This window comes from Hippoglossus stenolepis, chromosome 4 (genome assembly GCF_022539355.2).
Source record: "Hippoglossus stenolepis isolate QCI-W04-F060 chromosome 4, HSTE1.2, whole genome shotgun sequence".
Lineage (NCBI taxonomy): Eukaryota > Metazoa > Chordata > Actinopteri > Pleuronectiformes > Pleuronectidae > Hippoglossus > Hippoglossus stenolepis.
In genome coordinates, this window is record NC_061486.1 from 386,067 (window position 1) to 413,474 (window position 27,408).

The window sequence follows — 27,408 nt, forward strand, 5'->3', positions numbered from 1 at the left end:
TATAGTGTCTAATTATATTATTAAAATCCTAACAAAATACATATACATATACATAAACATATACATATACATATACATATACATACACATATACATATACATATACATATAATTAATGAGCCAAATAAAATAAATGACAAATTCATTAAATTCACATTTCTATTGTTTGGTGCCTTCTCGTAGTTACAGGATTTAATCATCTTTAAAATCTTTGTGTTAATATTTGTCAAATAAAAATAATCAATGAATTTATGATAAAATCTTTTTTCTCAGTTTGTCCGTCATTGTTAAAAAAATCAAGTCATTTATTTCTATAATTGATATTATTAAGAAATTTAAATAGAAATAATATTAATGAATTTATGTGTGTGTGTCCATGTGTGTCCATGTGTCCATGTGTTGTGTGTCCATGTGTGTCCATGTGTCCATGTGTCCATATGTGTGTCAATGTGTGTGTCCATGTGTGTCCGTGTGTGTCCGTGTGTGTGTCCATGTGTCCAGTGTGTGTCCATGTGTGTGTCCATGTGTCCATGTGTGTGTCCATTTGTGTCCATGTGTGTCAATTTGTGTCCATGTGTCCATGTGTGTCTATGTGTGTGTCCGTGTGTGTCCATGTGCCCATGTGTGTCCATGTGTGTGTCCATGTGTCCATGTGTGTCCATGTGTGTGTCCATGTGTGTCCATGTGTCCATGTGTGTCCATGTGTGTGTCCATGTGTGTGTCCATGTGTCCATGTGTGTCCATGTGTGTGTCCATGTGTGTCCATGTGTGTCCATGTGTCCATGTGTGTCAATTTGTGTCAATTTGTGTCCATGTGTGTCTATGTGTGTGTCCATGTGTGTGTCCATGTGTGTCCATGTGTGTCCATGTGTCCATGTGTGTCAATTTGTGTCAATTTGTGTCCATGTGTGTCCATGTGTGTGTCCATGTGTGTCCATGTGTGTCAATTTGTGTCCATGTGTGTCCATGTGTGTCAATGTGTGTGTCCGTGTGTGTCCATGTGTCCATGTGTGTCCATGTGTGTGTCCATGTGTGTGTCCATGTGTGTCCATGTGTGTCCATGTGTCCATGTGTGTCAATGTGTGTGTCCATGTGTGTCCATGTGTGTCAATGTGTGTGTCCATGTGTGTCCATGTGTGTGTCTATGTCTGTCAATGTGTGTCAATGTGTGTGTCCATGTGTGTCAATGTGTGTTTCCGTGTGTGTCCATGTGTCCATGTGTCCATGTGTGTCAATGTGTGTCAATGTGTGTCCATGTGTCCATGTGTGTGTCCATGTGTGTGTCCATGTGTGTCCATGTGTGTGTCTATGTCTGTCAATGTGTGTCAATGTGTGTGTCCATGTGTGTGTCCATGTGTGTCAATGTGTGTCAATGTGTGTCCATGTGTCCATGTGTGTCAATGTGTGTCTATGTGTGTCCATGTGTGTCAGTTTGTGTCCATGTGTGTCCATGTGTGTGTCCATGTGTGTCCATGTGTGTCCATGTGTCCGTGTGTGTCTATGTGTCCATGTGTGTCCATGTGTGTGTCTATGTCTGTCAATGTGTGTGTCCATGTGTGTCAATGTGTGTCCATATGTGTCAATTTGTGTCCATGTGTGTCCATGTGTATGTCCATGTGTGTCCATGTGTGTCCATGTGTCCATGTGTGTCTATGTGTGTGTCCATGTGTGTCCATGTGTGTCAATTTGTGTCCATGTGTGTCCATGTGTGTCCATGTGTCCATGTGTGTTCATGTGTGTCAATGTGTGTGTCCATGTGTGTCCATGTGTGTCAATTTGTGTCCATGTGTGTCCATGTGTGTCCATGTGTCCATGTGTCCATGTGTGTGTCCGTGTGTGTCCGTGTGTGTCCATGTGTCCATGTGTGTGTCCATGTGTGTGTCCGTGTGTGTCCATGTGTGTCTATGTGTGTGTCCATGTGTGTCTATGTGTATTTCCGTGTGTGTCCATGTGTCCATGTGTGTGTCCATGTGTGTGTCCATGTGTGTCCATGTGTGTGTCCATGTGTGTGTCCGTGTGTGTCAATGTGTGTGTCCATGTGTGTGTCCATGTGTGTCAATGTGTGTTTCCGTGTGTGTCCGTGTGTGTCCATGTGTCCATGTGTGTGTCCATGTGTGTGTCCATGTGTGTGTCTATGTGTGTCCATGTGTGTGTCCATGTGTGTGTCCATGTGTGTCCATGTGTGTATCCATGTGTCCATGTGTCCATGTGTGTCCATGTGTGTGTCCATGTGTGTCAATGTGTGTGTCCATGTGTGTGTCCATGTGTGTCCATGTGTGTATCTATGTGTCCATGTGTCCATGTGTGTCCATGTGTGTGTCCATGTGTGTCTATGTGTGTGTCCATGTGTGTGTCCATGTGTGTCAATGTGTGTCCATGTGTCCATGTGTGTCAATGTGTGTCCATGTGTGTGTCCATGTGTGTCAATGTGTGTCCATGTGTGTGTCCGTGTGTGTCCATGTGTCCATGTCTGTCCAGGTGTGTGTCCATGTGTGTCAATGTGTGTCCATGTGTGTCCATGTGTGTGTCCGTGTGTGTCCATGTGTCCATGTGTGTCCAGGTGTGTGTCCATGTGTGTCAATGTGTGTGTCCATGTGTGTCCATGTGTGTCCATGTGTCCATGTGTGTCAATGTGTGTGTCCATGTGTGTCCATGTGTTTCCGTGTGTGTCCATGTGTGTCCATGTGTCTCTGTGTGTGTCCAGTGTGTCCATGTGTCAATGTGTGTTTCCATGTGTGTGTCCATGTGTGTGTCCATGTGTGTGTCCATGTGTGTCCATGTGTGTTTCCGTGTGTGTCCATGTGTGTCCATGTGTGTATCCATGTGTCCATGTGTCCATGTGTGTCCATGTGTGTGTCCATGTGTGTCAATGTGTGTGTCCATGTGTGTGTCCATGTGTGTCAATGTGTGTCCATGTGTCCATGTGTGTCAATGTGTGTCCATGTGTGTGTCCATGTGTCCATGTGTCCATGTGTGTCAATGTGTGTCCATGTGTGTGTCCGTGTGTGTCCATGTGTGCATGTGTGTCCAGGTGTGTGTCCATGTGTGTCAATGTGTGTGTCCATGTGTGTCCATGTGTGTCAATGTGTGTCCATGTGTCCATGTGTCCATGTGTGTCAATGTGTGTCCATGTGTCCATGTGTCCATGTGTGTCAATGTGTGTCCATGTGTGTGTCCGTGTGTGTCCGTGTGTGTCCATGTGTCCATGTGTGTCCAGGTGTGTCAATTTGTGTCCATGTGTGTGTCCATGTGTGTCCATGTGTGTCAATTTGTGTCCATGTGTTTCCATGTGTGTCCATGTGTCCATGTGTGTCCATGTGTGTCAATGTGTGTGTCCATGTGTGTCCATGTGTGTCAATTTGTGTCCATGTGTGTCCATGTGTGTGTCCATGTGTGTCCATGTGTGTCTATTTGTGTCCATGTGTGTCCATGTGTGTCCATGTGTCCATGTGTGTCAATGTGTGTGTCCATGTGTGTCCATGTGTTTCTGTGTGTGTCCATGTGTCCATGTGTGTCTATGTGTGTCAATGTGTGTTTCCGTGTGTGTCCGTGTGTGTCCATGTGTCCATGTGTGTGTCCATGTGTGTCCATGTGTGTGTCCATGTGTGTCTATGTGTGTGTCCATGTGTGTGTCCATGTGTGTCAATGTGTGTGTCCATGTGTGTGTCCATGTGTGTCAATGTGTGTCCATGTGTCCATGTGTGTCAATGTGTGTCCATGTGTGTGTCCATGTGTGTCCATGTGTGTCCATGTGTCCATGTGTGTCAATGTGTGTGTCCATGTGTGTGTCCATGTGTGTATCTATGTGTCCATGTGTCCATGTGTGTCCATGTGTGTGTCCATGTGTGTCAATGTGTGTGTCTATGTGTGTCCATGTGTCCATGTGTGTCAATGTGTGTCCATGTGTGTGTCCGTGTGTGTCCATGTGTCCATGTGTGTCCAGGTGTGTCCATGTGTGTGTCCATGTGTGTGTCCATGTGTGTATCCATGTGTCTATGTGTCCATGTGTGTCCATGTGTGTGTCCATGTGTGTCAATGTGTGTGTCCATGTGTGTCCATGTGTCCATGTGTGTCAATGTGTGTCCATGTGTGTGTCCATGTGTGTCCATGTGTCCATGTGTGTGTCCATGTGTGTCCATGTGTGTGTCCATGTGTGTGTCTATGTGTGTATCCATGTGTGTATCCATGTGTCCATGTGTGTCCATGTGTGTCCATGTGTGTGTCCATGTGTGTCAATGTGTATTTCCGTGTGTGTCCATGTGTCTATGTGTGTGTCCATGTGTGTGTCCATGTGTGTCCATGTGTGTGTCCATGTGTGTGTCCATGTGTGTCAATGTGTGTGTCCATGTGTGTGTCCATGTGTGTCAATGTGTGTTTCCGTGTGTGTCCGTGTGTGTCCATGTGTCCATGTGTGTGTCCATGTGTGTCCATGTGTGTGTCCATGTGTGTCCATGTGTGTGTCCATGTGTGTGTCCATGTGTGTCCATGTGTGTATCCATGTGTCCATGTGTCCATGTGTGTCCATGTGTGTGTCCATGTGTGTCAATGTGTGTGTCCATGTGTGTGTCCATGTGTGTCCATGTGTGTATCCATGTGTCCGTGTCCATGTGTGCCATGTGTGTGTCCATGTGTGTCAATGTGTGTGTCCATGTGTGTGTCCATGTGTGTCAATGTGTGTCCATGTGTCCATGTGTGTCAATGTGTGTCCATGTGTGTGTCCATGTGTGTCAATGTGTGTCCATGTGTGTGTCCGTGTGTGTCCATGTGTCCATGTCTGTCCAGGTGTGTGTCCATGTGTGTCAATTTGTGTCCATGTGTGTCCATGTGTGTGTCCGTGTGTGTCCATGTGTCCATGTGTGTCCAGGTGTGTGTCCATGTGTGTCAATGTGTGTGTCCGTGTGTGTCCATGTGTGTCCATGTGTCCATGTGTGTCAATGTGTGTGTCCATGTGTGTCCATGTGTTTCCGTGTGTGTCCATGTGTGTCCATGTGTGTCAATGTGTGTTTCCGTGTGTCCGTGTGTGTGTCCATGTGTGTGTCCATGTGTGTGTCCATGTGTGTGTCCATGTGTGTCCATGTGTGTTTCCGTGTGTGTCCATGTGTGTCCATGTGTGTATCCATGTGTCCATGTGTCCATGTGTGTCCATGTGTGTGTCCATGTGTGTCAATGTGTGTGTCCATGTGTGTGTCCATGTGTGTCAATGTGTGTCCATGTGTCCATGTGTGTCAATGTGTGTCCATGTGTGTGTCCGTGTGTGTCCGTGTGTGTCCATGTGTCCATGTGTGTCCAGGTGTGTCAATTTGTGTCCATGTGTGTGTCCATGTGTGTCCATGTGTGTCAATTTGTGTCCATGTGTTTCCATGTGTGTCCATGTGTCCATGTGTGTCCATGTGTGTCAATGTGTGTGTCCATGTGTCCATGTGTGTCAATGCCATGTGTGTCCATGTGTGTGTCCATGTGTGTCCATGTGTGTCATTTGTGTCCATGTGTGTCCATGTGTGTCCATGTGTCCATGTGTGTCAATGTGTGTGTCCATGTGTGTCTATGTGTTTCTGTGTGTGTCCATGTGTCCATGTGTGTCCATGTGTGTCAATGTGTGTTTCCGTGTGTGTCCGTGTGTGTCCATGTGTCCATGTGTGTGTCCATGTGTGTCCATGTGTGTGTCCATGTGTGTCAATGTGTGTGTCCATGTGTGTGTCCATGTGTGTCAATGTGTGTGTCCATGTGTGTGTCCATGTGTGTCAATGTGTGTCCATGTGTCCATGTGTGTCAATGTGTGTCCATGTGTGTGTCCATGTGTGTCCATGTGTCCATGTGTCCATGTGCATGTGTGTCCATGTGTGTGTCCATGTGTGTCAATGTGTGTGTCCATGTGTGTCCATGTGTCCATGTGTGTCAATGTGTGTCCATGTGTGTGTCCGTGTGTGTCCATGTGTCCATGTGTGTCCAGGTGTGTCCATGTGTGTGTCCATGTGTGTGTCCATGTGTGTATCCATGTGTCCATGTGTCCATGTGTGTCCATGTGTGTGTCCATGTGTGTCAATGTGTGTGTCCATGTGTGTCCATGTGTCCATGTGTGTCTATGTGTGTCCATGTGTGTGTCCATGTGTGTCCATGTGTCCATGTGTGTGTCCATGTGTGTCCATGTGTGTGTCCATGTGTGTGTCCATGTGTGTATCCATGTGTGTATCCATGTGTCCATGTGTGTCCATGTGTGTGTCCATGTGTGTCAATGTGTGTGTCCATGTGTGTCCATGTGTGTCAATGTGTGTCCATGTGTGTGTCCATGTGTGTCCATGTGTGTCCATGTGTCCATGTGTGTCCATGTGTGTGTCCATGTGTGTCCATGTGTGTCCATGTGTCCATGTGTGTCAATGTGTGTCCATGTGTGTGTCCATGTCAATCAATCAATCAATCAATCAAATTTTATTTGTATAGCCCATATTCACAAATCACAATTTGTCTCATAGGGCTTTAACATGGTGTGACATCCTCTGCCCTTAACCCTCAACAAGAGTAAGGAAAAACTACTTAAAAACCCTTTTAACAGGTAAAGAAGGTAGAAACCTCAGAGACATGTGAGGATCCGTCTCCCAGGACGGACACAAGTGCAATGGATGTCAAGTGTAAAGGAGAACATCAAGATAAAGGTTTTAGCAGCATTGATAAGAATAAACATTTTGAAGTATAACTGAAGGTCAGTGAATTGGTGGATTAATGTCATTAATGGTCAAGTGTCTGAGGAGAAATATTATGTATCAAACAGTCCTGCTTCAATCATAGTCCACGATCAGGATCCACCACGATCAGGATCCACCATCAAGATCGGATGCCACTATAGTCCACAGTCATTGTCCACTGCCGCCATTAGGATCCATCATCAGCTGCCACCTCGGTCGTGGTCCACCACCAGTATCTGATGCCAACACGATAAAGGATCTGCCTTTATTATCACGATCAGCCAGCACGATGCAGAATCTGCCAAACTGGATCCACCATTACGACCTCTGATACGTGATCCACAGATCCTAATCCATGATGTGGCCACAGCCGCGGCCCTGGATCTGCGGACGATAAGGCAAAGGGACTCCGGGGAAGAAGTCAAGTCAGTAACATGTATTGATGGGATATGAATTACTTTGATGTGATAAAGATTGAGAAGAGGAAGGAGAAGCTGGAAAGAGAAGCTCCGAGTGTCATGTGTCCCCCGACCTTCTAGACCTATAGCAGCAGAACTAAGAGCAGGTCTAGGACAAGCCTGGACCAGCTCTAACTATAAGCTTTATCAAAAAGGAAGGTTTTAAGCCTACTCTTAAACGTACAGATGGTGTCTGCCTCCCGAACTGAAAGTGGGAGATGATTCCACAGGAGAGGAGCTTGATGCTGAAGCTCTGGCTCCTCCTCTACTTTTAGAGACTTTAGGGACGACAGCCTGAATTCTGGGAGCGCAGTGCTCTAGTGGGTTGATAAGGTACTAACAGCTCTTTAAGATATAATGGTGCCATATTGTTAAGGGCCTTGAAGGTGAGGAGGAGAATTTTAAATTCTATTCTAGATTTAACCGGAAGCCAGTGTAGCGAAGCTAATACAGGAGACATGTGGTCTCTGGTCCTGGTTCTCTTCAGGACACGTGCTGCAGCATTTAGGACAAGCTGCAGAGTCTTTAACGACTTCCTGCTGGAGCCTGAGAATAAGGAATTACAATAATCACGTCTGGATGGAACAAAGGCCTGGACTCGTTCTTCTGCATCTTCATGTGTGTCCATGTGTGTCCATGTGTCAATGTGTGTCCATGTGTGTGTCCGTGTGTGTCAATGTGTGTGTCCATGTGTGTCCAGGTGTGTGTCCATGTGTGTCAATGTGTGTGTCCATGTGTGTGTCCATGTGTGTCAATTTGTGTCCATGTGTGTCTATGTGTGTCCATGTGTCCATGTGTGTCAATGTGTGTCAATGTGTGTCCATGTGTGTCCATGTGTGTCCAGGTGTGTGTCCATGTGTGTCAATGTGTGTGTCCATGTGTGTCCATGTGTGTCAATGTGTGTCCATGTGTGTGTCTATGTGTGTGTCCATACTTAGCCTCAGAGTTAGTGGAAACTTCCCAGCATGCACCTGTTTGAACTGGTTTCATCATGTCCCACTAATGAGACCCAGAGGACAGAGTCTGTGTGGACGTCTGGACACTGGAGGCCAGAGGCAGCTTCACTAACGGCCAATTAACAGCAGCAGGGAACCATGGGAGGACACAGGCTGTCGCCATGGTAACAGAAGCAGGTCCAGTCCAATGCGACCTGGTGTCCTATTGTCCCCACAGGACGATGAACCTGAACGTCATAATACGTCCGAATTGACATTTTCTTCATTGACTTGTTTCTCAGTCAAGTTGGACAAGTTGATGATGGAACGGAGACGATCGTTCAGAGACATGTCTTGTGTCTTTGTTCGGTTCTTGGTTGAAGGGAAATGTCCACATGGCTGAAATGTCCACATGGCTGAAATGTGCACATGGCTGAAATGTGCACATGGCTGAAATGTCCACATGGCTGAAATGTCCACATGGCTGAAATGTCCACATGGCTGAAATGTCCACATGGCTGAAATGTCCACATGGCTGAAATGTCCACATGGCTGAAATGTCCACATGGCTGAAATGTCCACATGGCTGAAATGTCCACATGGCTGAAATGTCCACATGGCTGAAATGTCCACATGGCTGAAATGTGCCACTGGCTCATAAAGCAGAGATTCATGATGATGTCACTTAGTGATTGTTCACTGACTTGTGATTCTCAGGCTGCAGCAGTTTTTATCACAAACAAGGAAGTGATAACTTGTCTCTCTCGTCTCTAGCTTGTCTCTCTCGTCTCTAGCTTGTCTCTCTCGTCTCTAACTTGTCTCTCTCGTCTCTAGCTTGTCTCTCTCGTCTCTAACTTGTCTCTCTCGTCTCTAACTTGTCTCTCTCGTCTCTAGCTTGTCTCTCTCGTCTCTAGCTTGTCTCTCTCGTCTCTAACTTGTCTCTCTCGTCTCTAACTTGTCTCTCTCGTCTCTAACTTGTCTCTCTCGTCTCTAACTTGTCTCTCTCGTCTCTAGCTTGTCTCTCTCGTCTCTAGCTTGTCTCTCTCGTCTCTAACTTGTCTCTCTCGTCTCTAACTTGTCTCTCTCGTCTCTAGCTTGTCTCTCTCGTCTCTAACTTGTCTCTCTCGTCTCTAACTTGTCTCTCTCGTCTCTAGCTTGTCTCTCTGGTTTGTTCTGGCATATGTGGTGAACCAGATTATAATTTAACCATCAAATCAATTTCCAGCACAAACATAAACTTTCCTTTCTGATGCCAAACAGTATCAGTAAATATTCACTGTAACTGTCCCCCATCCTATCGAGCTGAGACAAAGGGCCCCGCCCTCCTGTCTCCTGTCCCCTTCAGTCTATACGTCCAAGATACCAACGTCTCACTGTTGTAGAGTGAGCAGCAGGGGGCGTAATTCTAACAGTCAGGGACCTGACCATAAACTAACAGAGACTCATTTAAACAGCAGTTCACACTTTCCCTTTAACGCTAAAGTTTGTGTAGTGTCTTATAATATAATATATTCAAATATAATACATTGTAATAAATGATATTATTATAAATGATCAAACGTTCAGACGGGAGGAGACAACAATCATCATCAGTGAACTTTATTGACACTAAACGTTTTTGACAGTTTGAGGTAAATCCTGACAAACTCGCAGTTGTAGTATTTTATCTTTTATCATTTTGTTTATACTTTGCCGAATCTCTTGCATTTTGATTCCATAAATTATGGGATGGAGCAGAGGAGGGATGGCAAAGAAATTCATACAGATTAAAATATTCACAGCTTTTGGAACTTCATAAGTCAGACGATTAGAAATGACTCCAAAGAAGGAGGCCACAGAGAAGTTGACGAAGGTGAGTAAGTGAGGCGTGCACGTCTGCAGCGCTCGTCTCTGACCCTCCTGAGATGTGCTCAGGGTCACCTTGAAGATGTGGAGGTAGGACAGGAGGACCAGGCAGCAGGGGAAGACGATGACACAGAAAGCGCAGCACAAACCGAACACGCTGATCAGAGTCGTCCTTTTGCAAGAAAGCTTTGAAATCACCAAACTGTCACAAATGAGTTTATCCACCGTGTGTTCGCACAGAGGGATCGTGGACGTCAGATAAACCTGGACGGCCGAGCTGCAGCTGAGGGTGAAATAAACCAGGGTCAGCATCAGTTTGACCTTCGCTGGCGTCATGATGGAGTGATAGAGCAGAGGTTTACAGATGGAAACGTACCGGTCGTAGGCCATCAGAGCTAAGATACAAAACATACAGCCGGCGTACACGTTGGTGAAAAACACTTGTGTCAAACATCCGGTCAGAGACGTTTCCTGGCTGCCGGTCATGAGATGCTTGATGATGATCGGACACACGGAGGAGCTGCCCATCACTCCGCTCAGAGACAGGTTCACTAACAACACGTACATGGGTCTGTGGAGACGAGACTCCACACAAACAACCACAACAAGGATCACGTTCACACACAATCCTGAAATGTAGAAGACTAAGACACAAAGGACAAGTGCAAAATGATCCAGACCCAGAGAGCCGTAGATTCTAAAGTCAATGGGGGGGGTTGACACAGAGCTGTTCATAGTGAAACAGAATCAGAACCAAAGAAGAAACTGAATCAGACACTTCATCAGTTAGACGTGATGGTGAAAATCATCCAACACGTGCTGGAGTTTCTCTCCTCGACAGAATCCACCTGCTCTCGTCTCGTGTTTTTATAACGTTTCCCTCCGAGCTGCTGACGTCACCTCAGCTGAACCAATGAGGCTCCAGGTCTCAGGTGTAAACAGTGTTCAGCAGAATCTGATGCAACTGAACAAACTGCTGACGGGTTCTTCAAATGTACGAAAAACCACAGAAAAAACACATCATTCATGTTCAACTGGAAACGAGGTCATTCACACATCGTTTTAGACTCAAAGTCCACTGATGTCCTGCTGGGAGGCACGTTCACGTTCACACGCACACAGCGCACACAAGCTCTCGCCCAAGGGCACACGCCGGGTGTGCGTTAGCATCGCTACTTGCTTGTTTTAGGCTAAACACAAGATGTTAATGACCTTGTTTCCACTTGAATTTAAATGGATGACACCACACGAGCAGTATGGAGGCCTGTTCTAGCCTCTGGAACTCTCTCTCTGGTCCACCACGGCCTTTGGCCTCAGTCAATGCTCCACCCTGCTGTTACTTTCGATCCTGTTTTTGTGCTAATTAGGGTCAGGGTCGGGTTCAGGGTCAGGGTCAGGGTCAGGGTTAGGGTCAGGGTCAGGGTCAGGGTCAGGGTCAGTCTCCACCTGCACTGTACAATCGGCTCTTGGCTCCAGATGTTGAGAATGAGGTCGTTCTCTTGTCTCCTCCACGTTAGAGAAGCAGAAGAATGGGGGGGCTGCAGGGTTCGGGTTGGAGCGCTGCTCCACTCTTTATCACATTGAACAAACTCAGCACTGAACTTCACGGTGCCATTAACACACTGTTCATGGTGTCAGCACATTATTATTCTGGAGGGAAATCAGACTGTGACCTTTCACTTAGAGAAACATCAAGTTCTCATTAATATCAGGGTTGGTTTACTTTAATAATTACTGTCCTTAATAATATCGTAGTAAGGTTTTTACACAGGGACAGATGAAATATGACATGTTCAATTAAAACTGTTATTAGAAATAAACCATTTTTTATTATGTCTGTTTTAAGAGTTAAACCTCGTCACTGTTTATTACACAATAAAACGATCCTTTTTCAACCAAATCAAGTTCATCTTTTCAGTTTAAAAGTTCCTGAAATGTTTCTCCCATTTTATAAATATTTTCTTAAATTCAACAGCTTCATTATTCCATATAAATTCAAATAGTTAAATCTTTACACAGTTGAAGTGATGATGAAAGCGATGATAAGTGGAATCAGAGTCACTGAGTTGGATTTTCTGTGGAAACAGGAGCTGATTCAGAATGTGAAGAAAAACAAGTCTCTGGTTCCGTAGTGTTGGATTAGATCTCATCTATCTAATCTAATCTGGTTCCTTAGTGTAGTCAGTTACTTCAGTAGTTACTTAAAGGTTCAGTGTGTAGAATTTAGTGACAAATAGTGGTGAAGTGTCATGTTGCAGCTGAACATGATACAAAATGAATCTCATTTGATCTGTTCATTTCCTTTTATTCACAATAAGCAGATTTTTCAGTTGTCAGAACGTTTAGTGTCACATTTTCCTCCCAAAGAGCAGATTCTTGTATATGATGCGTATTTTGGACATTTGCAGTCCGTACAGTAAAGGGTTGACGAGCGGCTGACACACGAGCCAGTACAACGATAAAACAACACGTAACACTTTGGGAAGGCTGTTCAAATCAAACCTGCTCTGAACTATTTCACAGAAAGCCCCGAAGGAGAAGTTGAGCAGCGAGGCCAGGTGGGGGGTGCAGGTGCTGACGGCTTTTTGTCTCGTCTGTTTGGAACCAGAGAAACAAACCTTTAAAATCCTCACGTACGTGTAGAGGATTAAAATGATGAGACCAAAAATGACTGTAAACATGTGAGTGAGTCCAAAGATGTTGTTGACTGAGGTGTCAGAACACGACAGTTTGACGATATAATAATTATCACAGTAAACCTTGTTGATGATGTTTCCACACAGATGTAAAGGGGCAGTCAGACAAAAGATGATGAAAGTATTGTTTAATAGAGGATAAATCCAACTTAAAGCAACGAGCCTGGCAATCTTATTAGAAGTCATACGTGTGTTGTACTGCAGAGGACAACATATAGCAAGATATCTGTCATAGGACATGACGGCTAAAGTGAAAAACTCCACGCCGCCATAAGAGTAGAGACAAAAAACCTGCAGGAGACAAACTGAAGCAGAAACAGTGTGAACGTCTGAGAGAATCTGAACCAGGAGCAAAGGAAACAACCCTGTGCTACCATACAGTTCATTTACAAACAGGCTGCACAGAAACACGTACATAGGTTCATGTAGACTTCTGTTCATACAGATAACGACAATCAGCAGCACGTTGGCACAAAGGATGGAAACATAAAAAATGAAAAGTATCAGGAAATATAAGTATTTAAAATGTCCCGTGTCAACGTGGGCACCGAGTGTGAAATAAGAAACTTCTGTCAAGTTCAATGTGATCTTCATTTCAGTCCTTTAAGTTAAGATTAGCACTGTTCAGGGAATAAACACATTGTGTACTTACACAAGTTTAAATGTACGACCATATATACATATATATATGTATATATATATATATATATATATGTATATATATAGAAGTCAAACTTACCAAAACCTTATTTAAATTCAATATAACACAGGTTGTCACTGGAGTGCTCACAGTCACCGGTCTGTTGTGGTGACTTCCTTGACTGAGCTCTGCTGAGCCTTTTGAAGTCGAGGGGTCACTGGTTCCACTGGTTCCACTGGTTCCTGCTGCCGTCAGAGGAGTGGGCGTCAAACCTTTTCTGTGACGGAGTCACAACCAGCTACTGATGGCTGCTCACTATCAGCTGCTATTAGACCAATGTCTCTTCAGAGCAAGGTCACCTCATGTTTATTCACATTTGAAAAAGGGTCTGATTCAGCATCATAAAGTCTCACTGCAGAGCGCTTATAATAATATATATATATATATTATATTGTATTTTATTTATATATTATATAAATAGAAAACTGACTGTAGGATAAAATGGTCAAAGCGATCGTGATGAAATCTGATAATTGTCTGAGTCCTGATGCTATTAAAGACCTTTGAAATGACCTCAGTGACCTTTCCAGCCGTTTCTCTGAATGTTCCCGTCGAGGTCACAACATGAAAAGAGGATTCCTTCCCCCGTTTGCTCTAAAATCTAATTCTGAAAAATAAGCTGAGATTAAAATATTTTTTTATTGTGAAAGTGTAGAGATGATGTAACTTTGAGTTCACAGTTAATGAAATGATTTAAACTCTTTAAACAGAATTTAATTGTTACTACGTCAGAGAGAATAAATATATTCTGTGAATCATTATCAATGTGTTGTAGTTATTTAATAACCTGCATCTTCTGTCAATAAACAACTTTCACCTCTGATTCTTTTAGTTTTAACAGCTTATATTGAACATTTAATAATTGTTCATGCAGCGAAGGAGAAATGATTTGTCTTTTTAAACACGACTGTTTTACAGAAAATCATTTGTAGAGACAATTGTTGTGAAGGACAAACAGTGACAGATCTGTAAAAAAGACAGAAACTGGTGCTTCTTCTGAACTTAATGATTTTAATCACAAGATTCTCATGACACAGATTTTATAATCCAGAACAGAAAAATACACATTCAATTCTTCACAGTTTCCATCGACATGAATTCTGTGAGGAAAGTGAGACAAGTCATTTTGTGAAAGATCATTTTTAAACACAATAAGTGATCAAGAGATAAGTAAATCCAGCTCCTGGTCCCAGTCTCAATAATAAAGACACCAGTAAACTGTGAAACACTTAATATCACAAAGTTCTCTGGTTATTTTCAGAAAGAAACTGAAGACCTGTCTTTTAAAAATACCTTTAAATTTTACTTTGGAATAATTAACCTTTAAAATAATGTTGCTTTAGTTTTTAAGTCTATTGGTGTAATATCACTTTTTATCTCTGGTGCCTAAGTTTGAATCTTGTTTGAATATGTGAAGCACTTCAGGCAACATGTTTGTTTGAATGTTTCAATGTAAATAAGTTGAGTTTAATATTTTTCCTTGACAGATATAATTAGAGTTTTTCCCCATATTTTTACACATGATGCGTATTTTGGACATTTGCAGTCCGTACAGAACAGGATTGAATAGTGGTTGACATGTTAGCCAATATAAAGATAACAACACACGTAACATCATGTTTAAACTGCTCATATTGAACCTGCTCTGAACTATTTCAAAGAAAGCCCGAAGGAGAAGTTGAGCAGCGAGGCCAGGTGGGGGGTGCAGGTGCTGACGGCTTTTTGTCTCGTCTGCTTAGAACCAGAGAAACAAACCTTTAAAATCCTCACGTACGTGTAGAGGATTAAAACAACGAGACCAATTACTATAGAAAACATGTACACGAGTCCAAAGATGTTATTGACGGATGTGTCGGAACAGGCCAGCTTCACCAGAGAATAGTTGTCGCAGAAAACTTTGTTGATAATGTTCCCACAGAGTTTCAGACGAGCCGTTAGAGACACAATGACCAGGATCCCACAGACAGAGAATAACCAGATTACTGCAGTAAGAACAGCGACCTTGTTCACTGTCATAATGCTGTTATACTGTAGAGGGCGACATATAGCAAGGTATCGGTCATAAGACATAATGGCTGTGTCCATGTGTGTCCATGTGTCCATGTGTGTCCATGTGTGTCAATGTGTGTCCATGTGTGTGTCCGTGTGTGTCCATGTGTCCATGTGTGTCCAGGTGTGTGTCCATGTGTGTCAATGTGTGTCAATTTGTGTCCATGTGTGTCCATGTGTCCATGTGTGTCCATGTGTGTCAATGTGTGTGTCCATGTGTGTCCATGTGTGTCAATTTGTGTCCATGTGTGTCCATGTGTGTGTCCATGTGTGTCCATGTGTGTCAATGTGTGTCCATGTGTGTCCATGTGTGTCCATGTGTCCATGTGTGTCAATGTGTGTGTCCATGTGTGTCCATGTGTTTCCGTGTGTGTCCATGTGTGTCCATGTGTGTCAATGTGTGTGTCCGTGTGTGTCCGTGTGTGTCCATGTGTCCATGTGTGTGTCCATGTGTGTGTCCATGTGTGTGTCCATGTGTGTCCATGTGTGTTTCCGTGTCTGTCCATGTGTGTCCATGTGTGTATCTATGTGTCCATGTGTCCATGTGTGTCCATGTGTGTGTCCATGTGTGTCAATGTGTGTCAATTTGTGTCCATGTGTGTGTCCATGTGTGTCCATGTGTGTCAATTTGTGTCCATGTGTTTCCATGTGTGTCCATGTGTCCATGTGTGTCAATGTGTGTGTCCATGTGTGTCTATGTGTGTCAATGTGTGTGTCCATGTGTGTCCATGTGTGTCAATGTGTGTGTCCATGTGTGTCCATGTGTGTCAATTTGTGTCCATGTGTGTCCATGTGTTTGTCCATGTGTGTCCATGTGTGTTAATTTGTGTCCATGTGTGTCCATGTGTCCATGTGTGTCAATGTGTGTCAATGTGTGTCCATGTGTGTGTCCGTGTGTGTCCATGTGTCCATGTGTGTCCAGGTGTGTGTCCATGTGTGTCAATGTGTGTGTCCATGTGTGTCCATGTGTAATTTGTGTCCATGTGTGTCCATGTGTGTCAATTTGTGTCCATGTGTGTCCATGTGTGTCCATGTGTGTGTCCATGTGTGTCAATGTGTGTGTCCATGTGTGTGTCCATGTGTGTCAATGTGTGTGTCCATGTGTCCATGTGTGTCAATGTGTGTCCATGTGTGTCCATGTGTGTCCATGTGTGTCCATGTGTCCATGTGTGTCCATGTGTCCATGTGTCCATGTGTGTCAATGTGTGTCCATGTGTGTGTCCGTGTGTGTCCATGTGTCCATGTGTGTCCAGGTGTGTGTCCATGTGTGTCAATGTGTGTGTCCATGTGTGTCCATGTGTGTCAATTTGTGTCCATGTGTGTGTCCATGTGTGTCCATGTGTGTCAATTTGTGTCCATGTGTTTCCATGTGTGTCCATGTGTCCATGTGTGTCCATGTGTGTCAATGTGTGTGTCCATGTGTGTCCATGTGTGTCAATGTGTGTGTCCATGTGTGTCCATGTGTGTTAATTTGTGTCTATGTGTGTCCATGTGTGTCCATGTGTCCATGTGTGTCCATGTGTGTCAATTTGTGTCCATGTGTGTCCATGTGTGTGTCCATGTGTGTCCATGTGTGTTAATTTGTGTCCATGTGTGTCCATTTGTGTGCATGTGTCCATGTGTGTCCATGTGTGTGTCAATGTGTGTGTCCATGTGTGTCTATGTGTTTCCGTGTGTGTCCATGTGTCCATGTGTGTCCATGTGTGTCTATGTGTGTTTCCGTGTGTGTCCATGTGTCCATGTGTGTCCATGTGTGTGTCTATGTGTGTGTCCATGTGTGTCAATGTGTGTTTCCGTGTGTGTCCGTGTGTGTCCATGTGTCTATGTGTGTGTCCATGTGTGTCCATGTGTGTGTCCATGTGTGTGTCCATGTGTGTATCCATGTGTCCATGTGTCCATGTGTGTCCATGTGTGTGTCCATGTGTGTGTCCGTGTGTGTCCATGTGTCCATGTGTGTCCAGGTGTGTGTCCATGTGTGTCAATGTGTGTCAATTTGTGTCCATGTGTGTGTCCATGTGTGTCCATGTGTGTCAATGTGTGTGTCCATGTGTGTCCATGTGTGTTAATTTGTGTCCATGTGTGTCCGTGTGTGTCCATGTGTCCATGTGTGTCCATGTGTGTCAATGTGTGTCCATGTGTCCATGTGTCCATGTGTGTCAATGTGTGTCCATGTGTCCATGTGTGTCCATGTGTGTCAATGTGTGTCCATGTGTCCATGTGTGTCCATGTGTGTCAATTTGTGTCCATGTGTGTCCATGTGTGTGTCCATGTGTGTCCATGTGTGTTAATTTGTGTCCATGTGTGTCCATTTGTGTCCATGTGTCCATGTGTGTCCATGTGTGTGTCAATGTGTGTGTCCATGTGTGTCCATGTGTGTCCGTGTGTGTCCATGTGTCCATGTGTGTCCATGTGTGTCAATGTGTGTTTCCGTGTGTGTCCATGTGTCCATGTGTGTCCATGTGTGTGTCAATGTGTGTGTCCATGTGTGTCAATGTGTGTTTCCGTGTGTGTCCGTGTGTGTCCATGTGTCCATGTGTGTGTCCATGTGTGTCCATGTGTGTGTCCATGTGTGTGTCCATGTGTGTATGCATGTGTCCATGTGTCCATGTGTGTCCATGTGTGTGTCCATGTGTGTGTCCGTGTGTGTCCATGTGTCCATGTGTGTCCAGGTGTGTGTCCATGTGTGTCAATGTGTGTCAATTTGTGTCCATGTGTGTGTCCATGTGTGTCCATGTGTGTCAATTTGTGTCCATGTGTTTCCATGTGTGTCCATGTGTCCATGTGTATCAATGTGTGTGTCCATGTGTGTGTCCATGTGTCCATGTGTGTGTCCATGTGTATCAATGTGTGTCCATGTGTGTGTCCATGTGTGTCAATGTGTGTCCATGTGTGTGTCCGTGTGTCCATGTGTGTCAATGTGTGTCCATGTGTGTGTCCATGTGTCCATGTGTGTCCATGTGTGTCAATGTGTGTCCATGTGTCCATGTGTCCATGTGTCTCAATGTGTGTCCATGTGTGTGTCCGTGTGTGTCCATGTGTCCATGTGTGTCCAGGTGTGTGTCCATGTGTGTCAATGTGTGTGTCCATGTGTGTCCATGTGTGTCAATGTGTGTCCATGTGTCCATGTGTCCATGTGTGTCAATGTGTGTCCATGTGTGTGTCCGTGTGTGTCCATGTGTCCATGTGTGTCCAGGTGTGTGTCCATGTGTGTCAATGTGTGTGTCCATGTGTGTCCATGTGTGTCTATTTGTGTCCATGTGTGTCCATGTGTGTGTCCATGTGTGTCCATGTGTGTCAATTTGTGTCCATGTGTGTCCATGTGTGTCCATGTGTGTGTCCATGTGTGTCAATGTGTGTGTCCATGTGTGTGTCCATGTGTGTCAATGTGTGTCCATGTGTCCATGTGTGTCAATGTGTGTCCATGTGTGTGTCCATGTGTGTCCATGTGTGTCCATGTGTGTCCATGTGTCCATGTGTGTCCATGTGTCCATGTGTCCATGTGTGTCAATGTGTGTCCATGTGTGTGTCCGTGTGTGTCCATGTGTCCATGTGTGTCCAGGTGTGTGTCCATGTGTGTATGTCATGTGTCCATGTGCAATGTGTGTCCATGTGTGTCCATGTGTGTCAATTTGTGTCCATGTGTGTGTCCATGTGTGTCCATGTGTGTCAATTTGTGTCCATGTGTTTCCATGTGTGTCCATGTGTCCATGTGTGTCCATGTGTGTCAATGTGTGTGTCCATGTGTGTCCATGTGTGTTAATTTGTGTCCATGTGTGTCCATGTGTGTCCATGTGTCCATGTGTGTCCATGTGTGTCAATTTGTGTCCATGTGTGTCCATGTGTGTGTCCATGTGTGTCCATGTGTGTTAATTTGTGTCCATGTGTGTCCATTTGTGTCCATGTGTCCATGTGTGTCCATGTGTGTGTCAATGTGTGTGTCCATGTGTGTCCATGTGTTTCCGTGTGTGTCCATGTGTCCATGTGTGTCCATGTGTGTCAATGTGTGTTTCCGTGTGTGTCCATGTGTCCATGTCTGTCCATGTGTGTGTCAATGTGTGTGTCCATGTGTGTCAATGTGTGTTTCCGTGTGTGTGTCCCTGTGTGTCCATGTGTGTGTCCATGTGTGTCCATGTGTGTGTCCATGTGTGTGTCCATGTGTGTATCCATGTGTCCATGTGTCCATGTGTGTCCATGTGTGTGTCCATGTGTGTGTCCGTGTGTGTCCATGTGTCCATGTGTGTCCAGGTGTGTGTCCATGTGTGTCAATGTGTGTCAATTTGTGTCCATGTGTGTGTCCATGTGTGTCCATGTGTGTCAATTTGTGTCCATGTGTTTCCATGTGTGTCCATGTGTCCATGTATGTCCATGTGTGTGTCCATGTGTATCAATGTGTGTCCATGTGTGTGTCCATGTGTGTCAATGTGTGTCCATGTGTGTGTCTATGTGTCCATGTGTGTCAATGTGTGTCCATGTGTGTGTCCATGTGTCCATGTGTCCATGTGTGTCCATGTGTGTGTCAATGTGTGTCCATGTGTCCATGTGTCCATGTGTGTCAATGTGTGTCCATGTGTGTGTCCGTGTGTGTCCATGTGTCCATGTGTGTCCAGGTGTGTGTCCATGTGTGTCAATGTGTGTGTCCATGTGTGTCCATGTGTGTGTCTGTGTGTGTCCATGTGTCCATGTGTGTCCAGGTGTGTGTCCATGTGTGTCAATGTGTGTGTCCATGTGTGTCCATGTGTGTCAATTTGTGTCCATGTGTGTGTCTATGTGTGTCCATGTGTGTCAATTTGTGTCCATGTGTTTCCATGTGTGTCCATGTGTCCATGTGTGTCCATGTGTGTCAATGTGTGTGTCCATGTGTGTCTATGTGTGTCAATGTGTGTGTCCACGTGTGTCCATGTGTGTCAATTTGTGTCCATGTGTGTCCATGTGTGTGTCCATGTGTGTCCATGTGTGTCCATGTGTGTTAATTTGTGTCCATGTGTGTCCATGTGTCCATGTGTGTCCATGTGTGTCAATGTGTGTGTCCATGTGTGTCCAGTGTTTCCGTGTGTGTCCATGTGTGTCCATGTGTGTCAATTTGTGTCCATGTGTGTCCATGTGTGTGTCTATGTGTGTCCATGTGTGTCCATGTGTGTTAATTTGTGTCCATGTGTGTCCATGTGTCCATGTGTGTCAATGTGTGTGTCCATGTGTGTCCATGTGTTTCCGTGTGTGTCCATGTGTCCATGTGTGTCCATGTGTGTCAATGTGTGTTTCTGTGTGTGTCCGTGTGTGTCCATGTGTCCATGTGTGTGTCCATGTGTGTCCATGTGTGTGTCCATGTGTGTGTCCATGTGTGTATCCATGTGTCCATGTGTCCATGTGTGTCCATGTGTGTGTCCATGTGTGTTAATTTGTGTCCATGTGTGTCCATGTGTGTGTCCATGTGTGTCCATGTGTGTCCATGTGTGTTAATTTGTGTCCATGTGTGTCCATGTGTCCATGTGTGTCCAGGTGTGTGTCCATGTGTGTCAATGTGTGTGTCCATGTGTGTCCATGTGTGTCCATGTGTGTGTCCATGTGTGTGTCTATGTGTGTCCATACTTAGCCTCAGAGTTAGTGGAAACTTCCCAGCATGCACCTGTTTGAACTGGTTTCATCATGTCCCACTAATGAGACCCAGAGGACAGAGTCTGTGTGGACGTCTGGACACTGGAGGCCAGAGGCAGCTTCACTAACGGCCAATTAACAGCAGCAGGGAACCATGGGAGGACACAGGCTGTCGCCATGGTAACAGAAGCAGGTCCAGTCCAATGCGACCTGGTGTCCTATTGTCCCCACAGGACGATGAACCTGAACGTCATAATACGTCCGAATTGACATTTTCTTCATTGACTTGTTTCTCAGTCAAGTTGGACAAGTTGATGATGGAACGGAGACGATCGTTCAGAGACATGTCTTGTGTCTTTGTTCGGTTCTTGGTTGAAGGGAAATGTCCACATGGCTGAAATGTCCACATGGCTGAAATGTGCACATGGCTGAAATTCGTGCACATGGCTGAAATGTCCACATGGCTGAAATGTCCACATGGCTGAAATGTCCACATGGCTGAAATGTCCACATGGCTGAAATGTCCACATGGCTGAAATGTGCCACTGGCTCATAAAGCAGAGATTCATGATGATGTCACTTAGTGATTGTTCACTGACTTGTGATTCTCAGGCTGCAGCAGTTTTTATCACAAACAAGGAAGTGATAACTTGTCTCTCTCGTCTCTAGCTTGTCTCTCTCGTCTCTAGCTTGTCTCTCTCGTCTCTAACTTGTCTCTCTCGTCTCTAACTTGTCTCTCTCGTCTCTAGCTTGTCTCTCTCGTCTCTAGCTTGTCTCTCTCGTCTCTAACTTGTCTCTCTCGTCTCTAGCTTGTCTCTCTCGTCTCTAGCTTGTCTCTCTCGTCTCTAGCTTGTCTCTCTCGTCTCTAGCTTGTCTCTCTCGTCTCTAGCTTGTCTCTCTCGTCTCTAACTTGTCTCTCTCGTCTCTAACTTGTCTCTCTCGTCTCTAGCTTGTCTCTCTGGTTTGTTCTGGACATATGTGGTGAACCAGATTATAATTTAACCATCAAATCAATTTCCAGCACAAACATAAACTTTCCTTTCTGATGCCAAACAGTATCAGTAAATATTCACTGTAACTGTCCCCCATCCTATCGAGCTGAGACAAAGGGCCCCACCCTCCTGTCTCCTGTCCCCTTCAGTCTATACGTCCAAGATACCAACGTCTCACTGTTGTAGAGTGAGCAGCAGGGGGCGTAATTCTAACAGTCAGGGACCTGACCATAAACTAACAGAGACTCATTTAAACAGCAGTTCACACTTTCCCTTTAACGCTAAAGTTTGTGTAGTGTCTTATAATATAATATATTCAAATATAATACATTGTAATAAATGATATTATTATAAATGATCAAACGTTCAGACGGGAGGAGACAACAATCATCATCAGTGAACTTTATTGACACTAAACGTTTTTGACAGTTTGAGGTAAATCCTGACAAACTCGCAGTTGTAGTATTTTATCTTTTATCATTTTGTTTATACTTTGCCGAATCTCTTGCATTTTGATTCCATAAATTATGGGATGGAGCAGAGGAGGGATGGCAAAGAAATTCATACAGATTAAAATATTCACAGCTTTTGGAACTTCATAAGTCAGACGATTAGAAATGACTCCAAAGAAGGAGGCCACAGAGAAGTTGACGAAGGTGAGTAAGTGAGGCGTGCACGTCTGCAGCGCTCGTCTCTGACCCTCCTGAGATGTGCTCAGGGTCACCTTGAAGATGTGGAGGTAGGACAGGAGGACCAGGCAGCAGGGGAAGACGATGACACAGAAAGCGCAGCACAAACCGAACACGCTGATCAGAGTCGCTCCTTTTGCAAGAAAGCTTTGAAATCACCAAACTGTCACAAATGAGTTTATCCACCGTGTGTTCGCACAGAGGGATCGTGGACGTCAGATAAACCTGGACGGCCGAGCTGCAGCTGAGGGTGAAATAAACCAGGGTCAGCATCAGTTTGACCTTCGCTGGCGTCATGATGGAGTGATAGAGCAGAGGTTTACAGATGGAAACGTACCGGTCGTAGGCCATCAGAGCTAAGATACAAAACATACAGCCGGCGTACGTTGGTGAAAAACACTTGTGTCAAACATCCGGTCAGAGACGTCCGGCTGCCGGTCATGAGATGCTTGATGATGATCGGACACACGGAGGAGCTGCCCATCACTCCGCTCAGAGACAGGTTCACTAACAACACGTACATGGGTCTGTGGAGACGAGACTCCACACAAACAACCACAACAAGGATCACGTTCACACACAATCCTGAAATGTAGAAGACTAAGACACAAAGGACAAGTGCAAAATGATCCAGACCCAGAGAGCCGTAGATTCTAAAGTCAATGGGGGGGGTTGACACAGAGCTGTTCATAGTGAAACAGAATCAGAACCAAAGAAGAAACTGAATCAGACACTTCATCAGTTAGACGTGATGGTGAAAATCATCCAACACGTGCTGGAGTTTCTCTCCTCGACAGAATCCACCTGCTCTCGTCTCGTGTTTTTATAACGTTTCCCTCCGAGCTGCTGACGTCACCTCAGCTGAACCAATGAGGCTCCAGGTCTCAGGTGTAAACAGTGTTCAGCAGAATCTGATGCAACTGAACAAACTGCTGACGGGTTCTTCAAATGTACGAAAAACCACAGAAAAAACACATCATTCATGTTCAACTGGAAACGAGGTCATTCACACATCGTTTTAGACTCAAAGTCCACTGATGTCCTGCTGGGAGGCACGTTCACGTTCACACGCACACAGCGCACACAAGCTCTCGCCCAAGGGCACACGCCGGGTGTGCGTTAGCATCGCTACTTGCTTGTTTTAGGCTAAACACAAGATGTCAATGACCTTGTTTCCACTTGAATTTAAATGGATGACACCACACGAGCAGTATGGAGGCCTGTTCTAGCCTCTGGAACTCTCTCTCTGGTCCACCACGGCCTTTGGCCTCAGTCAATGCTCCACCCTGCTGTTACTTTCGATCCTGTTTTTGTGCTAATTAGGGTCAGGGTCAGGGTCAGGGTCAGGGTCAGGGTCAGGGTCAGTCTCCACCTGCACTGTACAATCGGCTCTTGGCTCCAGATGTTGAGAATGAGGTCGTTCTCTTGTCTCCTCCACGTTAGAGAAGCAGAAGAATGGGGGGGCTGCAGGGTTCGGGTTGGAGCGCTGCTCCACTCTTTATCACATTGAACAAACTCAGCACTGAACTTCACGGTGCCATTAACACACTGTTCATGGTGTCAGCACATTATTATTCTGGAGGGAAATCAGACTGTGACCTTTCACTTAGAGAAACATCAAGTTCTCATTAATATCAGGGTTGGTTTACTTTAATAATTACTGTCCTTAATAATATCGTAGTAAGGTTTTTACACAGGGACAGATGAAATATGACATGTTCAATTAAAACTGTTATTAGAAATAAACCATTTTTTATTATGTCTGTTTTAAGAGTTAAACCTCGTCACTGTTTATTACACAATAAAACGATCCTTTTTCAACCAAATCAAGTTCATCTTTTCAGTTTAAAAGTTCCTGAAATGTTTCTCCCATTTTATAAATATTTTCTTAAATTCAACAGCTTCATTATTCCATATAAATTCAAATAGTTAAATCTTTACACAGTTGAAGTGATGATGAAAGCGATGATAAGTGGAATCAGAGTCACTGAGTTGGATTTTCTGTGGAAACAGGAGCTGATTCAGAATGTGAAGAAAAACAAGTCTCTGGTTCCGTAGTGTTGGATTAGATCTCATCTATCTAATCTAATCTGGTTCCTTAGTGTAGTCAGTTACTTCAGTAGTTACTTAAAGGTTCAGTGTGTAGAATTTAGTGACAAATAGTGGTGAAGTGTCATGTTGCAGCTGAACATGATACAAAATGAATCTCATTTGATCTGTTCATTTCCTTTTATTCACAATAAGCAGATTTTTCAGTTGTCAGAACGTTTAGTGTCACATTTTCCTCCCAAAGAGCAGATTCTTGTATATGATGCGTATTTTGGACATTTGCAGTCCGTACAGTAAAGGGTTGACGAGCGGCTGACACGCGAGCCAGTACAACGATAAAACAACACGTAACACTTTGGGAAGGCTGTTCAAATCAAACCTGCTCTGAACTATTTCAAAGAAAGCCCCGAAGGAGAAGTTGAGCAGCGAGGCCAGGTGGGGGGTGCAGGTGCTGACGGCTTTTTGTCTCGTCTGTTTGGAACCAGAGAAACAAACCTTTAAAATCCTCACGTACGTGTAGAGGATTAAAATGATGAGACCAAAAATGACTGTAAACATGTGAGTGAGTCCAAAGATGTTGTTGACTGAGGTGTCAGAACACGACAGTTTGACGATATAATAATTATCACAGTAAACCTTGTTGATGATGTTTCCACACAGATGTAAAGGGGCAGTCAGACAAAAGATGATGAAAGTATTGTTTAATAGAGGATAAATCCAACTTAAAGCAACGAGCCTGGCAATCTTATTAGAAGTCATACGTGTGTTGTACTGCAGAGGACAACATATAGCAAGATATCTGTCATAGGACATGACGGCTAAAGTGAAAAACTCCACGCCGCCATAAGAGTAGAGACAAAAAACCTGCAGGAGACAAACTGAAGCAGAAACAGTGTGAACGTCTGAGAGAATCTGAACCAGGAGCAAAGGAAACAACCCTGTGCTACCATACAGTTCATTTACAAACAGGCTGCACAGAAACACGTACATAGGTTCATGTAGACTTCTGTTCATACAGATAACGACAATCAGCAGCACGTTGGCACAAAGGATGGAAACATAAAAAATGAAAAGTATCAGGAAATATAAGTATTTAAAATGTCCCGTGTCAACGTGGGCACCGAGTGTGAAATAAGAAACTTCTGTCAAGTTCAATGTGATCTTCATTTCAGTCCTTTAAGTTAAGATTAGCACTGTTCAGGGAATAAACACATTGTGTACTTACACAAGTTTAAATGTACGACCATATATACATATATATATGTATATATATATATATATATATATAGAAGTCAAACTTACCAAAACCTTATTTAAATTCAATATAACACAGGTTGTCACTGGAGTGCTCACAGTCACCGGTCTGTTGTGGTGACTTCCTTGACTGAGCTCTGCTGAGCCTTTTGAAGTCGAGGGGTCACTGGTTCCACTGGTTCCACTGGTTCCTGCTGCCGTCAGAGGAGTGGGCGTCAAACCTTTTCTGTGACGGAGTCACAACCAGCTACTGATGGCTGCTCACTATCAGCTGCTATTAGACCAATGTCTCTTCAGAGCAAGGTCACCTCATGTTTATTCACATTTGAAAAAGGGTCTGATTCAGCATCATAAAGTCTCACTGCAGAGCGCTTATAATAATATATATATATATATTATATTGTATTTTATTTATATATTATATAAATAGAAAACTGACTGTAGGATAAAATGGTCAAAGCGATCGTGATGAAATCTGATAATTGTCTGAGTCCTGATGCTATTAAAGACCTTTGAAATGACCTCAGTGACCTTTCCAGCCGTTTCTCTGAATGTTCCCGTCGAGGTCACAACATGAAAAGAGGATTCCTTCCCCCGTTTGCTCTAAAATCTAATTCTGAAAAATAAGCTGAGATTAAAATATTTTTTTATTGTGAAAGTGTAGAGATGATGTAACTTTGAGTTCACAGTTAATGAAATGATTTAAACTCTTTAAACAGAATTTAATTGTTACTACGTCAGAGAGAATAAATATATTCTGTGAATCATTATCAATGTGTTGTAGTTATTTAATAACCTGCATCTTCTGTCAATAAACAACTTTCACCTCTGATTCTTTTAGTTTTAACAGCTTATATTGAACATTTAATAATTGTTCATGCAGCGAAGGAGAAATGATTTGTCTTTTTAAACACGACTGTTTTACAGAAAATCATTTGTAGAGACAATTGTTGTGAAGGACAAACAGTGACAGATCTGTAAAAAAGACAGAAACTGGTGCTTCTTCTGAACTTAATGATTTTAATCACAAGATTCTCATGACACAGATTTTATAATCCAGAACAGAAAAATACACGTTCAATTCTTTACAGTTTCCATCGACATGAATTCTGTGAGGAAAGTGAGACAAGTCATTTTGTGAAAGATCATTTTTAAACACAATAAGTGATCAAGAGATAAGTAAATCCAGCTCCTGGTCCCAGTCTCAATAATAAAGACACCAGTAAACTGTGAAACACTTAATATCACAAAGTTCTCTGGTTATTTTCAGAAAGAAACTGAAGACCTGTCTTTTAAAAATACCTTTAAATTTTACTTTGGAATAATTAACCTTTAAAATAATGTTGCTTTAGTTTTTAAGTCTATTGGTGTAATATCACTTTTTATCTCTGGTGCCTAAGTTTGAATCTTGTTTGAATATGTGAAGCACTTCGAGCAACATGTTTGTTTGAATGTTTCAATGTAAATAA

General features: G+C 43.9%; 3 protein-coding genes across 3 annotated transcripts in view; all 3 read right to left on the reverse strand.

Moving 5' to 3' along the window:
• The window catches only part of LOC118106630 (collagen alpha-1(I) chain), a 688,934-nt gene that overhangs the window by 378,289 nt on the left and 283,237 nt on the right, over window positions 1–27,408 (reverse strand).
• Window positions 12,267–13,208, reverse strand: LOC118106023 (olfactory receptor 140-like). The gene has a single exon (XM_035154142.2). The coding sequence runs from the start codon at window positions 13,206–13,208 to the stop codon at window positions 12,267–12,269; it is 942 nt and encodes a 313-aa protein (XP_035010033.2).
• LOC124851632 (olfactory receptor 140-like) lies at window positions 24,911–25,852 on the reverse strand. The gene has a single exon (XM_047339550.1). It carries the CDS (start codon window positions 25,850–25,852, stop codon window positions 24,911–24,913), a length of 942 nt encoding a protein of 313 aa, XP_047195506.1.

Coding starts and splice junctions, on each gene's coding strand:
- LOC118106023 (XM_035154142.2), bottom strand. CDS start 13,208: ATGAAGATCACATTGAACTTGACAGAAGTTTCTTATTTCACACTCGGT.
- LOC124851632 (XM_047339550.1), bottom strand. CDS start 25,852: ATGAAGATCACATTGAACTTGACAGAAGTTTCTTATTTCACACTCGGT.